At 39.5% G+C, this 21506-nt stretch overlaps 1 protein-coding gene across 1 annotated transcript; it reads right to left on the bottom strand.

Annotated features, from left to right (window-relative positions):
• Positions 1–1196: 1196 nt before the first annotated feature.
• LOC143879321 (potassium transporter 6-like) lies at positions 1197–13969 on the bottom strand. The gene is made up of 8 exons (XM_077381662.1): positions 13502–13969; positions 12924–13410; positions 12733–12786; positions 9829–10089; positions 9687–9739; positions 3087–3210; positions 2699–2953; positions 1197–2307 (listed from the first exon to the last, which is right to left on the bottom strand). Exons 1-8 carry the CDS (start codon positions 13538–13540, stop codon positions 1274–1276), a joined length of 2307 nt encoding a protein of 768 aa, XP_077237777.1. The 5' UTR covers positions 13541–13969; the 3' UTR covers positions 1197–1273.
• Positions 13970–21506: the final 7537 nt, after the last annotated feature.

The following is a 21506-nucleotide window of genomic DNA, read 5'->3' as shown; positions in this document are numbered from 1 at the left end:
CATCCTACGGTGCCGGCCATACCCTACTTTTAAGTTTTAACATTTTCCTAAATTAAAAAAATCGTTTGAATTTAACCACTGTTTGAATTTGCGGGTGACCCGGCCCACCCGCGGGTCGCGCAGGTCACGTAAATTCTGACCCGCAAAAATGAGGGTCATTTCCTGACCCGACCCGCACCCGCATCACCCGCAGGTTGACCCAGCCCGGCCCACCCGTTTGCCAGGTCTAATCTACACCAACCTACCAAGGCGAACAAAGCATTCCTGAATCCAGTCTCGATGACTATGGGACTCTTTGGATTTGATTATCTGATGTTGAAAAGGTTGCAACCTTCTTTCTTCCCTACCAACAAACGGATTTGATTTAAATCCATCATCTCAAGCCATCCCGGTTAGTCTGGGTGGAACATGTGGAACTACAATTTGAGAAGCCACTTTAGATGGTATTGTACACAAACTCCAGCCGAAGTGGCATGTGTGAATGTCATCTGGACCGTTAATCTGGTGATCCCCATTTTAAATGTGCCATCGCCTGAAACCACACTAGCAAGATGAACCTAAGCATCTGATTGGAGGGCTTTTCATCCATTTGACGTAGGCTGTTTTGTCAAATTTCTTTTTCTAAACACCTGTTTCAGTCAGCAAATGTCCTCTAATAAGATCATTAGGACCACCCAATTGATGTAGCATTCGGGCAATGGCTAATTCGTGATGAGACTCGCCATATAAATGATCCAGATCATGTACACATGTAACAGATCAGTTATGATCTCTTTCCATGATTTCTCTCCATCTTTGTTTCTGAGATTAAGGGCCTCATTTTGGATTTAAGAATCGATTGACTCCAAAACTGATTACTGGACTCAATTAAACACAATTTAGGCCCTGTTTGTTTTGGATTTTGAGAACGGATCGTGTCAAAACTGATTATTGCACTCAAAATTTAGGCGCTGTTTGTTTTCAACTTTCCTTTAATTTTTTAGTCCAATAATATGTTTGGCACTCACAATCGGTTGTCATAATCTTAAATGAGCAGAGCCTAAACATAATTTTCTGTCCAACAGTCAGTTTTTGGACTCAATCAGTTCTCAAACAGAGCCAAACAAACAGACCTTAGAGTCGAATGATCAGTTTTGGATTCCAAAATCATTATCAAAATCTAAAAGGAGCAGGGCCTAAGTAATTTGTGGAAGCTCTTCCAATCTACAATCCTATGCGAAGCCTTAATTTTTCAGACATGATTACACGCAGAAGATACACAAGTATGATCACGTTAAACATGATATATCATCCCTACCTCTAGAGTTGAGGCATGAGGGATGCTCAGAGCATACACAGGCGCCCTGCAATTCCTCCTTAAGAAATCATACCCCACATTGATCACCAGTCTCTTGATCAAGCTAGAACCACGCTTCGCCCTCACGTGGGAATGCCCAAGTATAAATGCCATCCCGGCTTCCCTCGCTTCCATCAGCTCCTCCAGCTCCTCCCTCACACCCACATCCATCTGTGGGCTCTCCGGCAACACAAACCTCACCCTTTTCCTCGCCACAACTGGAGATTGTATCTCCCTTAACTCCGATGTGCTCGGTATTCCACTAGGATCTTCATCCTCACATAATTGGACCCCATCCGTGTGCATTGATGTTCCTACAACTGTCATATTCTCATCATCGTTTGACTTTCTGGGTTCTGGTCTACCTGACCGGATAAACTCTGCTAAACTACAAACAAGGTCCTTTTCAAATTCTAAGTCATCCTTGTGGATATCGTGGTACCCATAACGAACTATGCACCTATAGATTCTATACTCTTTTGGGCCAATACGGCCTACAAGGAACCGTTCCTCAGGTCGAACAAATGGGACAGGAACAGATTTGATGCAAAGGAAGACAAGGACCTGGTGGAAGGCTGGGAGGTTTGTCACAAAGTGAGAGAAGATGGCAGGGATTCCAGATACAAGCTCTGTGTTTACGAGACCGATGCCTTTCACTCGCACAATGCCTAGGCTGGGGCCAAGGCCGAGAAGCCAGTTGATGGAGACCTTGTTTTGGACGTCAAACTCGTATTTCTTTAGTGTGCCGTAATGCCAGACGTACATGACAATCATGAAGATGAAGGAGAGCACGATAGGGACCCAAGCTCCTTCCAGGAATTTGATGAGGGAGGCTGAGAAGTAGAGCGCCTCGATAAAGCCAAAGAAGAAGATGAAGAGAATGGCTAGAAAGACGCTCTGGTTCCAGCATAGGACAATGACCAGAGACATTAGGCAAGTGGTAACCAGCATGACAGTTATTACTGCCAACCCTGTTCCAAAGAAAGTAGAAGCACTATCACATTATGAAGGGCTGATCATTAAGAAGCAACTGAAAAAAAAACAACTGAACTTCATTGGATTTCAAGATGACCAATGCATTTCAATTTTATTATTTATCCTTTGTTTTATTTTAATCATTTTTCAATAGGTGAAGCTCATTTTCAATAGGTGAAGTTCAGACATTAAGCTCTGACAAAGATGTCATTCAGGAAGATTGGGGGATTTGGTCATTGAGCGATATAAAACTGGTTGCAATGAACGTAGAAGTTAACAAAGTTTTTAGGATTTTTTGCCTGTGGCCCCATATAAAATAATAGGCACGAAATTGGATTATGTTATAGATAAAATACTCAAGACTTGTCAAATTTTTTATGGTCATACCTGATGCATTACCCATGCGTTTTGTGTCTCTGAAGCCAACAGTAACAGCCAAGCATAGTATCATAAGTATCCAGTTGATCTCTGGAATGTAAATCTGACCGTGTATTTTAGATGATGTGTGCACTATCTTCACTCTTGGAAAGCAGCCCAAAGCGGAGCACTGTTTGATGATTGAGAAAGTTCCAGTTATGACGGCTTGGCTTCCTACCACTGCTGCAAGTATGGCTATTGCCAGAACTGGCCACCGTATCCTCTCTGCCATGATAAGAGCAATGGTGTAATTTTCTTTTCTTTTTCTTTTTTTATTAAAAAAATGGTGTAATTTTCTTAAGATCACACCACTATTATTATAAATTATTTTCTGAAATAGAAGGCCCATAACAGATACCTGGTACAGATACATAGAATCCAATCCGATAACTGCTTTCGATATCATGATGTTGAGATAGATAAGCTGCTTGTCCCATATAAGCGAGAATCAAGGATGGATAAACCACAGAAGTGAAAGCAATCTGCACAAGTGGCTGTTCATTAGAGAGATTATCCATGTCCCATGTTGTTACAATTACAATGTCCAATTGACAACCAGAGGCATAGAAATATGAAGAGTGATATATCATATTCCCAACAGTAACAAATATATCTTGCCCTTAATATTACAGACACATCCTGAAACCCAATTTGCCATGACCAGAAATTAACATTGAAGTGAGTGGATTGCATCAATTGATCCATAGACAGATACTTTGTTCGGAGTTGTAAGATTCGATAAATATTTAACATATGCTGGAAAGAAAAGGTCCTTTAACGAAACTTATCAGTTGAATGCTCTTTTTTTTTCCTCTTTTTTTACCAGCTGCGGAGAAGAGTAGTAATAGAGGTTATTTGGAGGCAAGCAAGATTATAATTGGGTTCAAACAACATATTAAGTTGAAGGCCAATAACAAATTATACAGCAGAACCTGCAGATAGAATGGCAGGAAAAAACAATTTATGCTGCTAATGAATCTATAAAGTGAACTCTGACCAAATGGCAATATAGGGATGTCCAAAGCCAATAGCGCAGCTAAGCAGTATAACAAAAGGTTTCTCCATATCATAAGGAAAAAATCAGCTAAGTGACTGAAAAAGTATCATATGAAATAGTAAAATGCAGAGTTCTCCAAATACATTATTTGCCTATTAGCTGGTATGCTGAAAAAAAAAAAGCCTTTTCACCTGTTAAGAGTGGTATGACTGTATGGGTGTTCGATAGAACATTAATATGAGAACTTAGACAACAGAAGACAAAGCTTCTTCACATTTTGATCAAATAATATGAGAACTTACGTGATAGGGATTTAATAGGGTGTGATGCTAGCAAGAGTGTGCAGATTTTTTTAAGGGGGTATAGCCCTTATTAGTACAGTACAAATGTTGTCGTTGCAAACAGTTAACTTACAAATAGAGGGTCACTTTGAGATTGTGGAGATCTCTTTCTACAATGAAAGGATGCGATCACTAAGGATGCTGATCTTCTTTACTAAGTCATGGAGTCCTTGGTATGAGCATAGCAATACGATCTTCAAAAGTGTAATTCTGACTTTTCAGTTACTTTTCACTAAATGGCGTAGAGACAGCACTTGCCTTATAAATTGTTAGAAATAACACAAGTGTGATGTATATACAAGTGTCTTATGGTGTGTTACTTCATTAATGGCAATCTTGCCATTTTTGTAAGTTAGATCTTCATATAAGCAAGTGATTAGGGATGTACACTATATGAAATAGAATACATAAAGGCCATGCGAATTGTGAGGGTTCTCTCTTCCTGTCTTCTCTACGAAATTCATCTTCTTCCTTTCTCTTTCACATAAGATAGTAAATACATAGGAAACTGATCGGAGAAAGATAGTCAGGAAAATGGGATTTGTAGAAGGCTCCCTCCCCATCAGATATCTTGGGCTCCCTTTGTTCACCACTCGAATGTCAGCAAGTGATTGCCTACCAATAATCTCAAAAGTTCAAAAGAAAATCAAGAGTTGGGAAAACAAATTCCTTTCTAAGGCAGGTCGAATTGAATTGGTGAAATCAGTGCTATACTCCTACCAGATATACTGGTCAGCGGCTTTTAAAATCCCAAAATCTGTGATAGACAGGTTGGAAAAAATGCTCAGAGATTTCATATGGTCTGGAAAGGAGGACAAGAAAAAAATTCATACAATCTCCTGGAAGAATATTTGCAGGCCGAAGGTTGAAGGAGGACTGAGACTAAGGAGAATGTAAGACATCAGTAAAGCCTTGCAGTTAAAGCTTCTGTGGAATCTCATACATGACAGGAATTCATTGTGGAAAGACCGGGTGTATTCCAAATACCTGAAAGGAATGAATTTCTGGACAATACCTCTTCCATCAAAGCCATCTTGGGGAGTCGGAAGCATTTTCAATGCTAGAGACATGGCTCGAAATTTCGATTGCTACTCAGTTGGAAACGAGTTTGAAGTAGAATTATGGCAGCAACCATGGCACCCAAAAGGCCCTCTATCTGCAGTTCTGTTAAGAAACACAATGGATTCATCTCTAGCCTCAACCAAATTACTCTCTGATATTTACAGAAACGGAGCCTGGCACCAACTTCTAAACAAAGATTCCCTGATTGAGGAGAAAAAACTGCTTCTTGGAGCTGTTTTCAACACAGGCAAGATCAACAAAGTGATATGGAAATCATCAACTGATGGCATTTTCACGGTTCAGAATGCGTGGAATATGATCAGACCATCTCATCCAAAGTTGGAATGGACAAAATCAATATGGTTTCCTGGCCACATTCCGAGGCATGCTATTTTGGCATGGAAGGGAGTCCAAAAGAAGCTGGCTACAAAGGACCACATCATGTTTTCAAATGCAGGATTTGATGACAGATGTGTATTATGCTGTACTGAGAAAGAGACCATAGACCATTTATTCTTCCGGTGTGGTTACTCGAGCTGGTTATGGCAATCAATTCTGTGGAGATTAAACAGCAGAAGGAGAGCTTTCAATTCCCTTGGAGAAGAGAAGGCTTGGGTAAGAGACCGATGGAAAGGGAAGAAACTATCTGCAATGGCAGCAAAGTTAGCATTTGCTGCCTCCATATACCACATTTGGAAGGAAAGAAATAAGAGAACATTTGAAAACAAGAAGAAGCACAAGACTCAAATCCTCAGAGAGATTCTCTCTGACATTAGAGTGAAACTGAACAGTTTGAATTGTGTTGATGATGATAGCGTTACAAAGAAGAGGATAGCCAGCAACTTTGGTTACAAATTCTCTCTTGTCAAAAAGGAGATTCAGACAAGCAGTTGGGTAAAGCCAAGAACAGGGGAGTTCAAGTTAAATACTGATGCGTCCCTGGAGGCTGATGGGGGCGGTATTGGGGGAATTATCCGTGATGAAAATGGAATGCCAATCAGTATATTTTCTGAAAACGTCGAAAAGGAGGAGATTTTCGAGCTGGAGATCACAGCCATTCATTATGGGGTCCGACAAGACCAGGCTCTCGGTATCAAGCAAATGTGGATAGAGGTAGACTCCCTGTTTGCAGTGGACACTATAACAGATCGGGTCAACAAGCCCTGGAGGAAGGAAGGTATGATATCAATGATTGTGCTTATGCTAAGTTCCTTCTCCTCATGGAGGATATCGCACATCTGGAGAGAATCAAATGCAGCGGCAGACTTACTATCTAAAAGGTCATGCCCTTGTAAAGGGATGCATATTCCTCTGCCTTTATCTCCTCAAGAATTATTACAAATACTGCACCTAGATAGGATTGGAATTGAATATGTAAGGTTGTAAGCTTGTATGGAGGCTATGGTCCTCTTGTGTTCTCTCTTGTACTTTTGTTTCTTTCTTAATAAATTCTGGTGGGGGTCTACCTAACCCCAGCTTGGTGATAAAAAAAAAAATGATAGTAAATACATGGTATCAGAGATAAGGTAAATAAAAATTCAAGAGGAGATCTTCTATTCTCCGAAGGAAGGACATCCCAATCTTCAATACTGAGCCATCTATCCTCCTCATCTTGTCTTTTGACGCTCCCTTCTGCTATTGGATATGAGAACTTAGACTCATTCTCTTATGGTTTTTAGGCACTCAATTTTGGTATCGGCTCTGAGGCCTTAGACTTATTGCTTCTCCACTATCAGAGTTCCTGCATCCTCAATCTTGAGGTCATACTATCTAGAAGTTTGAACCTAGATCTTGAAGGCCTAATCCTAACCCTTTGTCCATTTGAAACTCTATTTTTGCCCTCTAATTCATTTGAAACCCTAACCACCCATTCAAAACCCTAAGCCTAATCTAGACCTCATCCGAAAAACTTAATCTCAACCCCTCATCCAAAATCCTAATTTCAACCCCTCGTCCATTCATAACCCTATTTCCTCCCTTTCAAAATTTAGAAACCCTAACCCTCCTTTTCCCATTATCTTCCTTTCTAAACCTCCTCTTAGCAATACATATCTTTACATCCTTATGGCCCCCTCTTCTATTAACAACTCATCTTTCACATCTTTTACCCAACTTGTCACTATCAAATTATCTCATGATAAGTTCTTTGGAAGGGAAAAACCACTCCTGCTCATTCCCAAGGAATTTTGGATCATTTGAATGGCATCTCCACAGCACTTGCTGAAATTATTAAAAGCGGGGGAGGCAACTGCCATTGGCAAAGAAAAAGCATCCTTCTCGGGAAAGAAATACAGCATAAGAAGAACAATGTGCAAATATCAGCTCATCCTTTGGTGGATGAATTCCACACTTGTGCCAGAAGTATTTGTTCAAGTACTTGACATCTCACCCTCACGCGAACTTTGGATTACTACACAAGTCCCATTCGCAATAATTTTAATCCTATAAAATGCTACTTCGCATGGAACTTAACAATTGTCACAAAAGTAGCCTCTTGATTGCCATGTTTCTCAGTAAAATTATCTCTTTGACTAATTTACTGCCATTCAAAAGCTGCTAGATGAGCATCATAAGGTAACTTAACAATTGTCGCAAAAGTAGCCTCTCGATTGCCATGTTTCTCAGTAAAATTAAGTATCACTTTGACTAATTTGCTGCCATTCAAAAGCTGCTAGGTGAGCATCATAAGGTCTGCTACATCTCCTCTGCTTCAGGGGATGATTATGTAACGTTTTTTTTTTTTTTTTGAATGGTAGCAAATTTCATTAATAAAACGGACTGAGAGAGTCAGTCCAAAGGATACACAGAAGCATAGACGAAAATAAAAATACAAAAAAAGGCCCCCTCAAGAATTTCAATCTTTGAATCTAGGGTTCTAATCGATATTGATATACGAAGTATCTGTTGATACGAAGTATTCCGGCGATTCCCACGATCTGAGTTCAATAACCTCGGACCAATCAATCGAATATTGATTAATACGTAATCGATCGAAGACTATTAGGTGGATCCTATAATCCATATCAAAATAAGGTACTGTTTTGGTGTAATTTTTTTTCCTTAGTAGTCACTAGCACTAGAATTTTTTTTTCATTTTAATCAAATTTAAAAAAACGCAAAATAATACCTCCCAAGGAAAATCCCGAATTGGATCCAAAATTGACAGGTTGGTGTTGTTTTTTCCTTTCCTTATACTTACAGTATATTAATCTAGATCATTCGAAAGATTAGAACATGTGCGAATCTATATTTCGATGCATCATGGGGGACGAAAGCCATACATCTCCAAACGTAACTTCTCTACTCCTTCCCTAGCCAAACGATCTGCTACACTATTGGCAGACCTCCTAACATGCAAAAAATAATCGAAGATCCAGCAATTCTGTTACTGATTTCGTCAAATAGGGAAGCAAATCTCCATGGAGGGACCGAAGAACCTCTAAGCCAACGGACTGTGTTAGGGAGTCACCGTCGACTATCACCCTATTCAAGTCCTCCGTCATCAAACTCTTAATTCCTTGGTGAACGGCACGAACCTCTGCATCGCTAGCATCTACCATACCAATCGGCCCAGAGAATGCCCACAACACTTCACCATATTTTGTAATGTTTAGCACTTAAATCGTCATGTAGTGAATATCCACCCATATTTGTTAAGTTGCACATATTTCTACTCGAGCGCCTTATACCAAATAGAAAGGGATCTGTGAAGCTCCACACATAAAATACAACATGGCTGCCACTAAAATCAGTACCTTGGCCAATGACGTGGACAAGGTGAAGGTTGACCTCCTCAAGGAGTCTTTTCTTGTACTGTTGCCCACACCTTCCCTGCCCACATATGTATCCTTGGACTTCAGGTTCCACTGCTGCTTCACGCTTGCCTCAGTCTTCTGCAAGATGTCAAATTTGTGGATGAAGGAATTATATCGCTATGAACCGCTATAATCATTTTAATGCCCAGTACAAATAAAACTCCCCAATATCCCTCACTTATCAAATGAGAGGTCTTTCATTGCCAACATCTTCAGAAGCTTCTCGGGTAATGGATATGGGTACCCTTCAAGTCTCTTATGATTCTGTCACTCTTTCATCATTACTCTGAGGATTTCGTTGAGTTAATCTCTATCTTTTGTCAGCATCATGCCTCCCAGAACCTCATTCAAAGTCCAACATAGAAGTCTTCTCAGCATTGCTCATCATCTCTCTATTGCGAAGAATGTGGCATCATCGTCTCACACAGGAATGATAGAATCCTTCAATCTTCAGTATCCTAGACTTTTATTTCTCAATGTAATAAAGCTCGCAAGAGACTTTGTCATAGTTGTAAACTTGGAAAGCATTATGAATGAGTGGAAACCCGCTCTTGTTTTACAAATAGTGCTATAAAGATTATTAAAAACATTTCGATTGGAACAAATAAATAGCTCGTAAAGAGGTTCATCAAATGAGAAAAACAACTTCCACTCAAACTTTATCATGTCAAATCATTTGCTAACTGTAGCTGTGAAAGAAACTTCAATCTATAAACCAATGTTATTTTGTTATCGTTGCGAACCTTGATTGATAACTGAGAGAAGTGTCCAAGATCTGCAAACATAGCCTCTGAACCTGAAAGAACAAAAATGAATATTTGAAAAATGTACTCATAGCAATTAGTGCCTTGATGACCAATATTCATTTAAGTCACTGTCAAATACCTGTAATACACAAAAGGATTCCACCTAACGACATCCAACCGCTCCGTTGGGTCTTCTTCAAAAACTTGTACATGTAATATGGAGAGAGTGCTTGGTATACATGTGGATTCCACTGGAAAATATTATACAGACCAATCGTGCTGATGCATAAAAGCCATATTATGACGATTGGTGCAAACAAGAACCCTACCCGGTGGGTACCATAATGTTGGAGGGCGAACAAACATACCAGTATGAGACAAGCAATGGGAACCTCAACATCTGCAAAATTAGGGAACTTTGAGAAGGTAGATTATCAAACTAAACATGCGACACTATGCTATATAAATAACTAAATACTGGCAAGTTGCAACAAACTAAAGCAAATGCTTGCAGACGATTAAGTACATAGAAAGTGATCTGCCCCAGCCTGCATCAGAAACCATCCTACATCAATAATGTTCATCAAAAAAAAAAAACACCATTCTACATCACTCATGGCTTGGCAAGTATGAACGCATATGGGGCAGTACTAACACATTCCAAATAGTACATGGATAGTGTGGAAAAAATACCGGAAAGGGATGAGCATGTCCTGCGCTTTTTGTTTAAAAAAAAAGAAGCAAAAAAAGCAACAAAAAAGTTACAACTTGGTCAAGTCATATAACTTATCGAGTTATATCAGTATCGGAGCTGTCCCAGTATCCCTTCAATTGGAAAAGATTAATATGAGACATAAAGTCAAAAAAGGAGAATCTTCTTCCAAACAATGCTAGATTTAAGAGGCTTGTAGGAGGTCAAGCAAATAATTCAGTTTCATGCTCTAGACATTACTTTTACAATAAATAGTTTGCTTTAAGAGGCTTGTAGGACGTGTAGCCAATATTTCCCTGTCATGCTCTAGGCATTACTTTTACAACAATTTGTGTCAATACATGCACAATTTTAAGATACCATATTCTATGAGCACCTAAAGGATTTTGTGATATGCCAAGACAAGATAATTATCAATGAGGATCTTGTGTGTCAGAAGTCCACTAGTTCAGAGATACATCTCCCACTCAAAATGATGACTGTGAATGCGTATTATTTTCATGGATCCCTTCGAATGGAAGAAGAAGAGATTGATGAGTATGAGCTAAATACAAAGACATGGATCCAAGTTACCGAAATTTCTTGTTCTTAGAAAATTTTGGAGGACTTGCACATTAGAACCAAGACTAGCATCATTCATCATGACACTAAAAAAACCCTGCATGTAACTTTCAACTTTGTAATTCACACCACATGAAGCAAAACTAGAAATAAACTACCAGTAGAAAAAGAGTGGGGATTAATCATGTTTATGACATCAGACCAATGTCAAACATTTATTTGATATTAGAGTTTCATTAGAAGAAGACAAGTGCCAATAGAAATCTTGTTTTGGAAGTCAAGACTGTAGCTAGAGCTGAGTACGGATTAGTATTTTATGAGTTCTTACACATGAAGTACACATTGAATTCTTGTTACAGATACATTTGTAACGTATGCCCCTTAGAGCACCAGTAAACATCTTTTTTTTTTTATGAATGGAAAAAGCTGCTAGTATTTAAATAAAGCACCAGTAAACATCTTTCCTTACATTTGCTAGGAAATCCATCTAACGCATCGTCGAAAATGGGTGCATTTGTAACTTAATTGGGAAGGAGCTAGAGCCATGGTGCAGAATATAGCAAAAGTTCTGTGGACGGCAAAGTATTGAGGCAGAATATCAGATGACGGCTTGTACAAAAGGGGACTTGATTCGATTATAGTCTTTGCTTAGATTGGCTTTCCTTTCCTCCTAAAGAACCTATGGCAAGTAGCAAAAGTATCTACTCATTGTTTGTATTCAGATGAGCTATAATCTGTGACCATTTTTGGCTCGAGAGACTATGTCTTTCGCTTAGACTGGCTTTTGTCTAAATATTTCTGCTATGATACTAGATGTGCTGGAGGTATGGTTATAATAGACGTGCTGAAACCCTGGTGTTTGTTAGTAACGGGGTTAATAGGATTAATTGGAGTTTAGCTTGTAAAAATGACTGATGGAAGAGCTTGGTACAGAGAAGCGCCCTTGGAGCCTCAAGTATATATTTTGCTACTCACAAGATGAAGGAAGACATGTCCCAGTTATTGTATTTTGTTTCTTGCCTTACTATTTACTGATCCAGGGTATGCCCGGATCAGTCTTTTGATATTTTGATATTTTGTAATACAGGATGGGACTCCTGGTCCCCAATGTAATTCTAATATCAATGAAAATATGTCAACTTTCAAAAAAAAAAGAAAGAACCTATGGCTATGTAGCGGATCAGTCTTTTGATATTTAGATATTTTGTAATACAGGATGGGACTCGTGGTCCCCAATGTAATTCTAATATCAATGAAAATATGTCTTTCAAAAAAAAAAAAAAAACAACCTATGGCTATGTAGTTGATGACCTGACTTCTGAATGATATCCATATGGCTGCTAATTGGAAGGTCCATAAGACCAGTAGCAAACTAAAGCCGGTTACTAAAGTGACTACTACTCTTTGTATGGCCAACAGTAAAAGGGTTCGAGCACACCTCTTAAACCCCTTCATTGCTCAACAAGGCACCCATCTTTAGATACCTATAAATGATGTGATCCATTGCTCAACAAGGAACCCATCTTTAGATACCTATGGCTATAAATGATGTTATATGCTTTCCTATGCCACAATTATCTCCAGCTACTTCAACAAAGCAAGGCTTAATAGAGTAGCAGCACTCTTTACAAAAACATCCTGCAGTCTTGTTCAAGGTAAAAAGAGTTCTCCATTGCCTTCACTTAAACCCCCAAATGGAACTACTTGTCTTAAGAGGATATTGCCAAATACAAGCTTCCATAACAAAAGAGTACAAGGGTAAGAACTTACATTTGTGATGCTCTTTTGACATAGAAAGTTCAAGACCCGAGACCGCAGAAAAAACTGCAGGAATCACCACAAACCAAAAATTTCAGCAAGACCAACAACAAAAATTAACGATCCCCAATTCCAAATTCAAATGAAAATCCACCAAAACTAAAACAGAAAAAGGCCAAAGCCAACAGCAGCCATATGAGTACCCGAAATCGCGGGAGTGAGGACTCCATCACCAATGACCATGCAAGTCCCAATCAAAGCCAGAACAAGTAATAGTTTCTGCAAAACCCTATGCTTCTCCAGCACAGATTTCACTCTAGACCCAACACTCTTATCTGCCCTGCCACCACCATCCTTCTTATACGCCGACAATTCCTCGTCCACCACCTGGCAATTCGGCAAGAAGCTCACCTTAGCATGCCGGCATAGCAAAGAGTAGAGTGCAAATGTTCCCCCCTCCCCATTATCATCCGCCCTGAGCACTATAAACACATATTTCAGAAGAGGTATCAGAGTCAGAGTCCAGAACACAAATGAAAGAACCCCATAAATCTCCTCGTTTGTCTCTGAGTGCTGAATATCCTCTGCAAAGGTGCTCTTGTAAACATAAAGAGGAGAGGTACTTAAATCCCCATAGACAACACCTAAGCTCTGATATGCCAGTGTTAAAACCGTCCTCCATGATTCCTTCTGCAACAACAACAAAAGGTCTAGTCAAAAAATCAGAGACAGGGTTATTCTACAACACCCACTGCTGCATTTTAGCCGAGACCCATCTTACCTTGACTTGATTTCTGTAAAACCCATTCTCCAGATCCATGTCTGGATGGCTCAAAATCTCAAAAAAACCATTTCAGCTGTAAGTTTTAGGAATACAAAGATGACCCAGAAAGAAAAACGCCCACCCCAGTACCAGATACAATTTTTTAGAGGAAAGAGAAAATGGATTTCTTTTTTCTTTAAACGAGAACGATTCTCGCGAGTCCAATTAGCAGTTCAACCATCAGTAGAGACAGGTGAATTAAAAAATTAGAAGGAAGGGAAACACGAAGAGTTTTAAACAATATAGTAAAGACATGCAAAATGAGATTAGGATGGTTGGAAGGAGTGGCTCAGAGGATTAGAATATTGCAGGGAGTTGTTTTGGAGTTGGTGGGTTTTTCTTTTCAGCTCTCTACCTCTCTGCTTTTGTTTTTTTTTTGTGTAGGTGATCTCTACATCTGTATCTGCAAAACGTCGAGTAGCGTAGTGATATGAAGAAAGGGCACTTTTTGGCTAAAGCTAACTGTTACGAAAACGGGATAAATTGTACGTTTCGGGAAGCACCGTTACGAGAGCTCCCTACTCGGGTCGGATTTTCACTCTTAAATTTGACTACAGTAATTCGATATAGAACGACTGAGCTGACTAAAATACCCTCCCATTTATGTATGAATGGCACATGAGTCCAAGAGGATAGTTTTGCTTTGGATTTATTTGATTTTAATGATTCAAACCATTCAGGCCCTGTTTATTTAAGATTAATCGATAGACAGTGAGTGCTAAGCCGATTATTGGACTCAAAATTAAGTTCCAATAATCGGTTTGGCACTTACCATCAATTGTCATAATCTTAAACAAACAGGGCCTCGACTGTTAGATCTGGATGGATGGGCCATGATTTAAAATTACCTCCCACCATAGAGTTTTAATCCTCCAACAATAGTTTCCTTGTTTTCCCACCCCACGACCACATATTAGAGGTTTAGAATCACATTATTGAAGTAAATTTTGACTCATGGCCTATCCAAAGGCGGAATAGAAAAGAAAAGTGATGTAGGCACCCCCCTTTTTCTGTGGGTCACAATGCAAGTTGGTGGCCCAAGTGAGATTTCATACCATTGTTTCTTTGTTTTTCCCTCTGTCCATTTAACTGCCACATATTGGAGGGTTAGAATCGACCGGTGGAAGTAAATTTTGATTCAAGGCCCATCCAAAGGGCGTAGTAGATAAGAGAAGTGATATATATATATATATATATATATATATATATATATATATATATATATATATATATGTATATGAGGAAAATGATTGTGAGCTTGAAGCTCATATAGCTTATATGAGCTTGAGGCCCAAACACATGGGTCCCACATTTTTTGTGGTGATCCAAACCATTCATTAGGGTGTGTACAAAAAATCAGCTCCATTGGATCATCCTAACCCCTCCAAAAGCGGAGGGCAAAAATGGGCAGATTTGTGGCAAACGGTGTCTGTCCATTTTTGCCCTCCACTTTTGGATGGGTTAAGATGATCCTATGGAGCTGATTTTTGTACACACCCTATTTATGTAAGGGCCTTTCAAATGAATGCTTTGGATCATCCTAACAATGTGGGCCCACATGTGTTTGGGCCCTCAAGCTCATATAAGCTATATGAGCTTCAAGCTCACAATCATTTTCCTCATATATATGTGGGCCCCCACTGTATTTTAGGGTAGTGTGTAAGTAACTTACCTACACAAGTGTGTAAGAAATGTTCTCTCTCTCTCTCTCTCTATATATATATATATATATATATATATATATATATATATATATATATATATATATAGGGAAAGGTGTGCGTACTCGGTCGAGTAGATAAGCTTATCTACTCGGTCGGGTTAAAAACAGTGGGGGCCCACATTTTTGGGGTGATCCAAACCATTCATTTGAAAGGCCCTTACCTAGATAGGGTGTCCACAAAAAATCAGCGCCATAGGATCATCCTAACCCATCCAACAGTGGAGGGAAAAATGGGCAGATTTGTGGACAAGCTGTGTCTGTCCATTTTTTTCCCATTTTTCCCTCCACTGTTGCATGGGTTAGGATGATCCTATGGGGCTGATTTTTTGTAGACACCCTATCTAGGTAAGGGCATTTCAAATGAATGGTTTGGATCACCCCAAAAATGTGGGCCCCACTGTTTTTAACCCGACCGAGTACGCACACCTTTCCCATATATATATATATATATATATATATATATATATATATATTCACCACCTTTTTTTCCCGTGGCCCAGCCCCCACTAGTGAATTTATATGACTCCCCTTTCACACTACAAGTGGGTGGCCCAAGGAAGAAGCATTATTTAATTGCAGCCTTCTGAAAGGGGAAAATGGCAAGAAAGAGTATTTAAATTAACTCGATATCAAGTAACCGAGGTGACTCACCGATTCACTCGACTCAAAACTCAAGGGGCCGACAGAAAGGAACATATTCCGCAAAAAATCGCTTTCCATCCGTCCCGTTCCGTTTGCCAACACCAATACCGACTTTACGGAGTAATTATACTGGAGACACCAACTTGTAGGTCTCGTATTAATCATATACAGTTAGCGCATCAATCTCCACCATACACGTGGACGTAATAGGGTCAAATCGGGGCCCACGATGGGCTGTCAATTGGACCAAATCTAATCAGAATATAACTCATCAAAGCCGGATGGAATTCTAATCGACAGAATGTTGGTGCAACCCCACCAAAGTGGACCCCATCGGATACTATATATATATATTTAGCCACGTGTACGGTTGAGATAGGAGTGCAGAAAGAGTCTGTAATCGTGGAAAGGTGAAGAAAGATCTGGAAAGTGATAAGAAGAAGAAGAGATAGGATTATAGGTGAGTGAGAAAACGACATAGCTCTCGTTTTAATGGCGGAGAATAGCAGATTTGAGTTAAAAAAGGAAGAGTCCAAAAATGAAAAAGGTTCCACGAAGCTTACAGATATCTTCTAGTGCTTTTCTGAGTCGGTCTCCACTCACGTCCACGTCCTTAACTCCTCCTCCTTTTGTCCTTTCGCTGGATTAGTGGTTTTCGATCTGTATTAGAAGAAATCTAGATCTTTCCCCATTTTAGGACCACTTTTATAGGGTTCCCTTTTAGGTATCTGAGGGAAAGTTAGGGATCTGGTAAGGAAAGAGATATAGAGATTTATTATAAGGATGGGGGACAGATGCTGCTTCTGTTACACAGACTCGATTCGCGAACTCATTTTGGGGTTTTGAAGATTTCTGTTTTTCAATCTTGGTTTGGAATTTGGTGAAGTAATGGTCGTCGTCGGGAAATTCAAGCTCGGAGTCATGGATGGAATCGCTAAATCTCATGGGTTTCTGGAAATCTAAGCAGAGTTTTGGGAGAAATCTAGGGTCTCTCTATTCTCCGATATGGATTTAGGAAATTCATGCTTGGAATTACAGTCCGAGTTTTCTTCTTTCGAGGGGGCAGCGGAAGTTTCAAATTAAAATTCTGTGATTTTCAGCGTAATTGAAGAAGAAAAATCCAAAATCTTTGGCGAAAAAGTAAAATCATCTTATTAACATTGGATTGTTGAACTAACAGTGGCCCACTAGATCAACAGCCCTGATCACACATACAATCCTTTACGAGTGGTTGATACCCTAATTCAATTGGGCATCTTGATCGAAGGGTCAAATGATCTTGATTGAGGTGTGATCTGCCGGAAGTAACTAACTCTATTACTGTGGTCCACTCGATCAAGGAGCCAGATTATATAAATCATTTCTATGGTGCAAGATAATGAAAGATAGGTGCAAGATAGTGAAATCTGATCGCTCATGACCTTCTCTCCCTCTCCGACCTCCCCATTAGATGAAGGGATGCAACTCGGGGCGGGTCGGGTCAGGAACCCATTTTTCCAACCAGAATCCGACCCAACCCGACCCGATCCGGGGAACCCATTTTTCGAACCCGATCCGACTTCAACCCAATACAACCCAAGTTTTTAAGCTTAAAAGGATAAAAAATATATATAAAAAATGTCGGGTTTCACTTGGGTTGGGTTGCCAAACCCTCGACCCAAACCCGACCTGACCTTTTTTCGGGTTGAACCCAACCCGAGTTGCACCCCTAATTAGATGTCCTAGTGAGAGTGTTTGAACTCAAAAGTTCAACCCGAGTTGCACCCCTAATTAGATGTCCTAGTGAGAGTGTTTGAACTCAAAAGGAGCTCTCATCGCCCATCAAAAGCCAACTATAGCTTGTCATCACATGTCGTGACTAGATATTTTATCAGATCAGGCATCTTTGATCAACTTATCCTCGTCCCCCTCCATTCACAACCCTCTTTCTTGAAAAGTAGGAATAAAAAGACAACTTTTTAACTTTGTGATTATTTAATATTTTTCTTTATATTTATTAATATATTATTTTATTTTTTATCTTTTTTTCTTCTAGCTTCTACATACCTAGTAAAGGATATAAGAAACTCTACGGATAAGCTTACTCCTGACTTGTAATCTTCATACTCTGGAGCTATATAATTTAATCTACGCTCTTTTCTTGCTTAATTATGATTTTAAGAGTGAACAATTATCCTACTCAAAGCAGTAGTGGATCTCAATCTTCTTTCCGACCCACACACACAAAATCAAGTCACGTGTAGTTTAATATGATGCCCTTTTTCTAGTTCGGCGGCACCTAACTGAACAACAAATATATTAATCTAATGTGAAGGTGTAGATATCTATTCTATATAAATGGGAAAATTTCAGTGTCGTGTCTAACGTAGTTAAAGCAAACTTCACCTGTTAACTTACCAACTTCTCCAAAAGCTTAAGCCAACACTCTCAGTCACGTGTGGGCCTTCTTTCTTCGGTTGGCCTACACGTGGCACATGTGGCTCCTCTTTTGAGTTTAGCTATTGCATGTGGAATTTTGCTATCCGGGGAGGTTTGAGCCCAGGCATTTACTCTGATACCATGTTAACTTACCAAATTCTCCAAAAGCTTAAGCCAACATTACCTTTATAAGGTTTTAAATAACCTAGCTTTCCCATTATATGTTGAAATGTCGCACAGATAAGGTTTTGAATAACCTTGGGGCCTCCCAAGTTTTCCAGTTACATTTATAACGTGTTTATCTGTTGGAATGATATTCCCACGCCCCGAGGGTAATAACCACACGCCTTCCTGTCAGATAGTGGGTCACTCAGAAATCTGATAACATGCCATTTTTTTTTCCAAATTTAGTTTCAGTGATGATTCTCATATGTATCTCTTGGGTTTCTTCCTTCTTCCTTGGCTTCACCCTAGGCCTTAACCGTGTCGAATGTAAGTGGGGGCATACAACACAGAGGACGCCTCAATTAAAATTGATCATGACATGACTCAAAGAGTAGGATTCGAAAAGCACTCGAAAAAGGATCTAACGGATAAGGGATCTGGTGGGATTGTGAGTAAGATATAGGTGCTAAGAAGCAATGCACCTTGCCGGTTCAGTGCGGAGGTCGAGTATCGTCCATTATGTCTTTTTACCGTAAAATTTATATGAATGTCATTCCTCCTACGTGATCCACCTACCATGCTAGCTTAATTTTGTGACAAGGTCAATGTTAGGGCTGCAACTCGAGCTGGGTTTTACCCGACCCGCATCGACCCGACCCGAAAATAGCCTGGGTTGGGTTCAGGTTTCATGGGTTTCGGGTTGAGCCGGGTTGAGCATTCAAAAGCCCGCATGAATCTCGGGTCGAGCCGGGTTAGAAGGGGCCCGACCCGACCCGACCCGACCCGACCCGAGTTACATAAGTTATAGTATGTGCATTTTTTTCTATTGTTAGTTAAAAGTGAAAACCCACGCACCCACTGTTATTGTATGTGAGTGTAATTTCTGCTTCTATGAGTTGAGTTGATTCAAGTGTTTGATTCAGCATTGTTCGATTGTAATTACAACATTGTTTGATTACATCATTGTTTGATTCAAGTGTAATGTGAGGGTAATTACATCATTGTTTGATTCAAGTGTAATGTGAGTGTAATTTCTGCTTCTATGAGTTGAGTTGCCTTGCCAAACAATAATTTTCCTTAAATAATTGCGTCAACGTGAAAAAACCCGACCCGAGATTTATCATTAGTAGGGCCGGGTTTGGGAATCGTGGGTTTTTCGAAAAAAAACCCGACCCGAGATGTTTCTCGGGTAGGGTTGGGTTCTCCAAAACCCGACCCGCCTGACCCGAGTTGCAGCCCTAGTCAATGCTTTGTACATCGACCTAAACTATGTATTTCGTGCACATATGAAATACATTGAGATCAATTACCATTATGTACTGGAGTTGCATTAGAGGTATTGGTTACTTACCTTTGTTTCCTTTGCCAATGAAGATGGATTTTGTTTAATTCAAATCAATCTGCACATTTGTAGTTTTAATCTTTCAATGAAATAAAACCTCAAAAAACCCTGTTTTGGTTTGACGGATTAAGATCACTTTTCAGCTTGGGATCAGCCAAGTTGAATTGAGATTTTGATGGTCGTACCGGGCAATAACTTAATTAAATCTCCGCATGTGCCATGTGTTTCCTACCAAACCTTACCCTTATTAGGATTCCACTTTAATGACTATAATAAGTCACACATTTATGTAATTTTTGTAGCGAAGAGGGTTTTGAGGTGCTTCTTCGCCCACGGAAGGAAGAGATCTTGCACACAAGGATGTATTGCTTTATATATTCGTTTGGTATCTTTGGATTTTCATGACATCTTAATAAAGAGTTTAGAATCGGTAGCTGCCATTACACCTATGTTTTTTTTTAAAGTAAGCATGGTGTTGTCATTTCACTTTTTTCTATTAAGAGAAAGGGGCCGGTATAGACACTGTAGAAGTAGAGATGACACCTTTGTTGTTTTTGTCTTATATATGTGAACAAGTAAAGACAGATCAATTAATAAAACCTTTGAATGATCTGAATCGTCAATCTGACAAGACTTGCTTCAACAAAGTGCATTTGTAAGGGCACAAAAAAAAAAAATGATAATGGAGCAGACAAACATAAAATTAAAGGAACAATCAACGCACTTTATTTAGAAGGACCAATGATATTTTCACTCCCCCTGCATTAGGCATGCTCCCCCCCCCCTTAGAACGCGATTTGATGTCAAAAAGCGTTAAAGTTGCCCACTGTTCAGGTCAAATGTTCTAACGGAGGTGCATGGCTAATGCAGGGAGAGTGAAAATATCATTGCCCTTATCTTTTCTCTTAAAACAATTATGATGAAAATTGAACTCATATCTTAACCTAACAAACATATGTTCCTAACTATCTGTCCATACTTTTTGTTGTGACGATCTCACTACAGGACCTGAGGAGGCCGAGCTTCCTCATAGAAGAATTCATGGGTTCCTCTTTCTCCCAGTGTCCTCTATGTAAGTATCATTTGCTTCTCTTTTGCATTCATAAACTAAAATTCAATATATGTAGCCTACATTTTCTATTTATGTAGCTCTCTCATTGCCAGGGGGAAGATATTTTAGAGAAGTACAATCAATTCAAATCTTCATTTAGAGGCTGATCTTCAAGCTTTTGCCATCATTTACTTTTTCTTTTCATTCTTGTTTCGCTTTGCATTGACAGTCATACCATCTTTTTTTTGTTCATGCAATGAAATCCATGCAAGGTTAAATTTCTCGAAGATATATGGCGAAATGTTGCAGTAATCAACATATGATTCGTACTTATTACTCCTATTATTCTTCCTTCATCTTTAAGTCTTTCTAGTCTCTATAGTCGGCATTCCTACACGCATGCCCCGGCTAGAATGCCTCCTTGGTTCGGGACGAAGCCAAGCCGGTACATACGATAGGCGAAGGAGTGCCCCCCATTTCATAGCGCCTGGAAACGCAAGTTTGATCGAGGATTGCAGAGGAGAGGTGGAAGAAAAGGCTCAGGATGGATTTAGGAAAATGGTGATTCACAATGTCCAGACAGGCTGGGCTTAAAAAAGGAGTTTATAAAAATATTTTTTTA

Source organism: Tasmannia lanceolata, unplaced genomic scaffold (genome assembly GCF_043159265.1).
Source record: "Tasmannia lanceolata isolate RefF3 unplaced genomic scaffold, GAP_Taslan_0.1 ptg000006l, whole genome shotgun sequence".
Classification (NCBI taxonomy): Eukaryota; Viridiplantae; Streptophyta; class Magnoliopsida; order Canellales; family Winteraceae; genus Tasmannia; species Tasmannia lanceolata.
This window is presented reverse-complemented; position numbering and strand designations above follow the sequence as displayed.